At 38.0% G+C, this 6,000-nt stretch overlaps 1 protein-coding gene and 1 long non-coding RNA gene across 7 annotated transcripts in view; one reads left to right on the top strand and one right to left on the bottom strand.

Moving 5' to 3' along the window:
• Positions 1-296: 296 nt before the first annotated feature.
• LOC110286451 (uncharacterized) lies at positions 297-4,627 on the bottom strand. 5 transcript variants are annotated; one of them, XR_015047150.1, is made up of 4 exons: positions 4,358-4,627; positions 3,040-3,150; positions 896-1,057; positions 297-584 (listed from the first exon to the last, which is right to left on the bottom strand). It is a non-coding gene; the product is annotated as an uncharacterized LOC110286451 (long non-coding RNA). The 5 variants fall into 5 exon arrangements; XR_015047152.1 differs by having other exon boundaries at positions 312-587; positions 3,040-3,172; XR_015047149.1 differs by having other exon boundaries at positions 312-587.
• A 115-nt stretch (positions 4,628-4,742) lies between these two features.
• Pbdc1 (polysaccharide biosynthesis domain containing 1) overlaps positions 4,743-6,000 on the top strand; it is a 38,791-nt gene continuing 37,533 nt past the window's right edge. For both annotated transcript variants that reach the window (XM_085838065.1, XM_021153654.3), the window contains exons 1-2: positions 4,743-4,879; positions 4,992-5,057. In XM_085838065.1, coding sequence (XP_085694191.1) covers positions 4,850-4,879; positions 4,992-5,057 — 96 coding nt within the window. In that variant the 5' untranslated portion in view covers positions 4,743-4,849. The remainder of the gene's footprint in view (positions 4,880-4,991; positions 5,058-6,000) is intronic.

The raw sequence follows: 6,000 nt of genomic DNA, 5'->3' as shown, positions 1-6,000 counted from the left end.
GTCTTCCCATTGCTTTGGCACTCCAGATATTTGGTGCCAACTGAAGAGACTAAGAAACTTGCTCAGATTACTAAAAGTCCAAATCAAACTATGGCAACCCACAAGATCTTCCCCAAATAAGTAATGATAAGAGGCATGATGATAAAAACAAAATAATGGCAAAGTATCAGAGTTACTCTTGCAAAAACAAAGACTATTAAATATAATTTGAGTACCAATCTCTTTGGTTTCAACCTTTATTCCACTAAAAAAAAAAAAAAAAAAAAAAAAAAAAAAAAAAAAAAAAAAAAAAAAACTTCTTTCCATGAGAGAACATTTTCTTTTTCATTTTTCATGGGTTGGGCAGTCAATACACCTCATGAATGAAGAACACAGACAGAAAAATAAACACCAGTAGTTAACATTAGATTTTAACAACTGTTTGCTGCTATTAGGTCATCATAATGTCTTCCCTGAAGTCCACTGAATCTTCGTGAAGTGCCATTTACTTCTGCACCTTTCTTCTCTCCAATCTTTGAACAGCTGACCAATAGGCATAAGGAAAATAATTCTTATAATAAATCTATCTGGTCTAGTTTCCTGACCTACTGGTGAGGAAAAAAACAAACAAACAAACAAAAAAAAACAAAAAGAAGCAAACAGACACAAACAAAAGTCAAACTCTAGGTGATAGCTTCATCTCCTACAATTATAGGTTAGAAGAAGTAAGCTTATCGAACAGTTAGGATCTAATTACTAGTCAACACAAATATCTGTCTGCAAATAGTTGAGTAATAAACAGTTACTTTATTTATAATATTAAAAGTAACTCTAATATGCTATTCACATAGTATATATTTTAATTAAAACATTTAAAGCAACATGTCCGCCTAAAACATTAAACGAAGCAAATTACCTTGGTTGCTTCCTGAAATAAAAGGCTAGTTGAGTCTTTTGAGTTTACTCATGTTTACTTGTAATGTAGCAATTGGGTTATGGGCTTCAGTCTGCCCCTTTGTGTTATTCTTCTGTATTGAGCATTTCATCCACATGGACAATCCATCCTATATTCTGATCACTGGGGAACACAGAAACAGGATCATATTCTCTTGTGTTAGCTGTTCCTTGCAAACCTTCCATCTGCTTCTTAAATTGGTTCTTCCATTCTTGTGAATGGCTATTCAACAGTCATAAGGCAGTTTTCCCAAGGCCAGACTTCAGTACATCTCTTTCGCTCAGCTGTCCCCTGGTATTTTGTACCAGAGAACAAGTGGCACCTGAAGGCAACACCTCAATTCCCTACTTCTGCTGTCTGTTGCTGTGTAGGTTCACCTAGGTCCCCCTCCCCCAACCAAAAGTCTTCTGCACGAGGCTAAGTTCTAAAAATATAAGTCTTTCCAAACCTCAAGGAATAACTTTAAAAATCCCAAAGGCTCTGCAAATAAATGAAAAGCCTTAAAATATCCATTAACTACACTATCAAAGGTACTATCCAGAAATATAAATGAAGGCAGAATTTGAATGTGATATTTACATACTCATACTCTCAACAGCATTATTCACAATTTTTCAAAAGTTAAAAGCAATCCAAGTGCTTCTCCCTCCATAAATAAGATATGCTATCTATATACCATAGAATGTCGTTCTGCTTTAAAGTAGAAAGAAATCCTGTAAGTCATTAGGTCAAGCAAAATAAGCCAGTCACAAAACAGAAAACTGCACGAGCCCACCTATATGGTGTATCTAACATAGCCAAATTCAGAGAAACAAAATGGTGATTTCCAGAGCTTGGAAGAAAGGGAAATGGAAATGTATTGTTTAGTAAACATGAAGTTTTAGTTCTGCAATCCAAAACATTGCTAGAGATTTGCATGAATATATGAATATTTAACACTGTTGAATTGTTTACTTATAAATAGATAAATAATACAATTTTAAGGTTTTTTTTGTCCTTTATCACAATTCAGAGTTCCTAGACCTGATAGTTCCTCTTATATTTGACTTTTCAGAACTTTCTCTATATACTGCCATCTCTGTCCCCTATGCCCTCTTTACCCCACGCCCATCTGGTTTCAATTATCTCTCAGCATTTCTGGCCTCAGTATACTCTGGGTATTGGACTTTGTTCACCACATATTTCCAGAAATTTTCCGATCCTTTGGCTTTTGTGAGACTCTCTTTATACTTTGCTGATGTCTCAGTGACAACTCTTTTACTATTTAGTCTTTTTCCTGCCTCTTCATAGTTGATGATGTCCTTGGCTTGTCTCTTTTTGAGCCTTTACAGTCTTAACATTTTCCTCATGCAAAGCACAATTAAACATTGCCTGCTATCCAATGTATATCACTGCTCAGGTCTCTCTCTGCCATAGCGATTCTATGAGTCCAGTCAGATATTCCAACTCAGCTCCTCAAATGGCACTCAGCTTTCCTCCTGTGTCTTCTAAGTCAGTAACAACACCCTCCTCTCCGTTTTGCTGGAAAGCCTGTGGTTCACACTAGGACCCTAATTCTCCTTTATACTCCATATCAAATTGTTCTAGAGGGCATTATTCATTCTGCAACTGTCAGTGTTGTATCATCTACCACCTTCAAGCTGATCTGCTTCTAATTTTGTCTTCAAGTTATAACTTTCCACATCTTTTTATTGTTTGGGGAGTCCCTTGAACTTCCCTGAGCAACAACTTGAAGGGAAGTGTCCCATATCTGACACCAGAGATTTTTGTTAAGCAGTCTGGAATGGAGGGAGCATTGTCACTTCCCTGCTGTAACTTCATTACATTTTCACTTACATACATTAATTATATTATATATTTATTTTAAGCAAACCTAAAATAATGTTTCTGTAATGGCTGTGGCTTTTTCAATGACTTTTAGTTCTCTTTATCCCCTTTCCCTCCCTTTTCATCTGGATTGCCCTCCCTCCTGCTAGATAAAGCCTCTTCAGTTTTCTAATTGCCCAATTCGTTCTCTTCTCCTGCTTTATAGCTCATTTTACCCCTTCCCCATTCTCTCCTTTAACCTTCATGGTTTCTGTGTTAACTTCAGGTTATATACTCACCTCTTAAGATTCAGATCTAGAATCCACAAATCAGAGAGAGAAAGCATTTAGGTTGTTTCCAATTCTCAACTGTTATGAACAGAGCAATGATGAATGTGGCTGAGCAAGTATCTGTAAAACAGGACACTGTGTCCTTTGGATATATGTCAAGGAATAGTATAGTTTTAGTTATACCAGTTGGAAAGATTTCAGCACTACAATAATAATAATAATAATAATAATAATAATAAACTACAGTAATGGCACCAAAACAGACTAGGAAATCAACAGAACAAAATAGAAGTCCAAACACGAATGCATGTAGTTTTACAGCATTCTGAATGCATTACCCTGAACTAGAATCAACTTGAAATGCATCAAATAGATCAATGTGAAACCTGTAATGCTGGAACTGCTATAAGAATGCATGGGTCAAGCCCTACAACATATAGGTGTAGCAAGAGACTTTTGAGCGGGACCCCATTCAATTATGAATTAAGGCAAACAATTAACAAAGAAGACCTCATAAAACTAAAGTATTTGTGTACAGAAAATGGAACAATAAGCGAATAGAGAGGAAGCCCAGAGTGGGAGAGAATATTTGGCAGCTACTCATTTGATAAACTATTCAGAACATAGGAAGGAAAAAAAAGAATCCAGAAAGCCAAGGATCCAGTTTAAAATGGCTGGAGGGAGGGGGCAGCTCCAGATCTGAATAGAGAATTCTCAGAAAAACAAAACAAAACAAAACAAAACAAAAACAACCAAACAAAAACCCTAAAAAACAAAAACACAAAAACGCAAAAAACAAAAACAAACCAAAAAAGAGATGAAAATTTGGTTAAGGATTATCGTTAAAGCTTTAGCATCTTCAGCAATTAGGGAAATGCCAATTAAAACAACTCTGAGGTTCATGTTACCCCAATTTAGAAAGATTAAGGTCAAGAAAACAACTGATAAGAAATGTTGGTGAGGATGTGGGAATGGGAACTCTTGTTCACTTTTGGTGAGATTCCAAACTCGAACAGCTTCTGAGGAAATGAGAGTGGAGAAGTCTCAAACAAACAAATGCCAATCCAAACCAAAACCAAAAACCCCTTGATTTGTTTTTTGTTGTTGTTGTTGTTTTTTAATTCTCATCTCATTAAAATTTACCGTACAAAGTTCTTGACTGCAATCTGTTCCAGCTAGATTGTTCTTTGCAAGATATTCTAATGCCTTTTCACTAATACCTCTGCCCATGCATGTTCCCTCTGCCTTGAGTCTTTCTGACCTGCTTGGTTAAGCGCCCATCATGACTCAGCTCAGGTATGCTCCCACAGTGTATAATGAAGCGCACCTCGTTGTTACCTTACTCTGCTAGTTCTTCCAAAACAGGTAGCAAATTCTTCTTCTTCATCCCTGAATTCCACCGTCCTGCTTCTAGAGCCTTGCTTGTAAGTGGTTAAGGCGGGCGTGTGTGTGTGTGTGTGAGTGAATGTGTTCGCGCGCGCGTGAACTGGGAACACGGCACACAAGGGATTTAATAACAGCATCGTTTAAAAAATGTTTAATTTTTTTTTCATATAACTTATTTTCCCCATTGATTTATTGAATATTCTATCACCTAGGCTAGAGGAATAGTGTTGCTAGGTAACAGCACGCGTGCGCTGGCGCCTGCGTGGCCCGGATAAGGCGGAGCCACCGCTTCCTCTTCAGAGGGAGGGCGCACGCAGGCGCAGACGGAGAAACTGGTCTCTGTTTCCGCCCTATTGCTTTCAGTTAACTGTGAAAGCAGCGCGCGCAACAGGTCACTTCCGGGACGAGAAAGCCGCACTTAGCTAGCGGCAACATGGATGTTGTCGGCGAAAGCGAAGAGCCGGTGAGTTACTACTCTGGGGTTGATTAAATACCTAAGTGGAGATGGGGTGGTGAGCGGCCCAAGGAGTCAAAGAATCGCTCATTCAGCGCCGCTTTTATTTTTTTCTCCTCAGGTCTCTGGGGAAGCGTTGTCCATCGCCCATGCGCTCTCTCATCCTCCGGAGTCATATGGAAACGACGTGAGTATGACTCACCTAAACTTCCTGCCCACCGAGCTTTAAATTGTAAGCTCCTTTGCTGTTTGATATCTTCAGACTTTCCCACATCAGCCGAAAATAGTACCTTCAAGTCAGTGTAATTGTAGTACTTTAGAACACGTGAAAGTGGGTCGCTAACTTTCTATGATTTAGAAACCACCTGAGAAGCCACTGAGCACCAGAGGCACAACCAGATTCCACCTCACAGCAGATCAGGTCATAATGTCTGAGGGAAGAAGAGCCAAAACATAGTATTTTTTAAAGAACCTATAAAATGAATGATTGCACTGCGCGGTAAAGTGGCACCGGTTTGTGGTGTGTGTCATTTGGACCTCTGTACAAGCTGTATGTCCGGAGATAGGGGGAAAAATGACAGAAATAGCAATCAGGATGTAATGTGTACTAGATGAGTGGTTCAAGCAATAGGATGGAAAGGGGTTAGCAGGAGAGATTTTTAAGAATGGAGGCAGTAGATTACATCAGGGAAATGTCGCTGGAACTGAATCCTCAAAGTATAAGTGGACAGAAAATATAGATTCAAAGGTAGGAAAATTTCTTGGTCTAAGGTGGGAGGTGCATGTGTAGATGGATTTTTCTGGCATCATGAAGGGGACAGCAGGCAGGATGAAAAAGGAGAGTCCAGTGGGTACTTGTTCAGATATACTTATATATAATTTAGCTACATCATTTGTTCTGGAGTTTTACAGAATGGAAAATTGGCTATCTGATAAAGACAAATGATGACTATAACATTGCTACATTCAGGAAAGTGAAAAATAGTTTCGCATGTATTTTTGTCCTCCCAACAACTCTGATGTATGTAAGTGGGTATATTAATGTAAGTTATATTTAAATTTTTATATAATACAACATATTATATATTACATATATAATGATAAATTTTATTTTTATTTCATTTAGTATA

This window comes from Mus caroli, unplaced genomic scaffold (genome assembly GCF_978045245.1).
Source record: "Mus caroli unplaced genomic scaffold, Mus_caroli_1 scaffold_5, whole genome shotgun sequence".
Classification (NCBI taxonomy): Eukaryota; Metazoa; Chordata; class Mammalia; order Rodentia; family Muridae; genus Mus; species Mus caroli.
The sequence above is the reverse complement of the archived record's forward strand: the minus strand, read 5'-3'. Positions and strand labels throughout refer to the sequence as shown.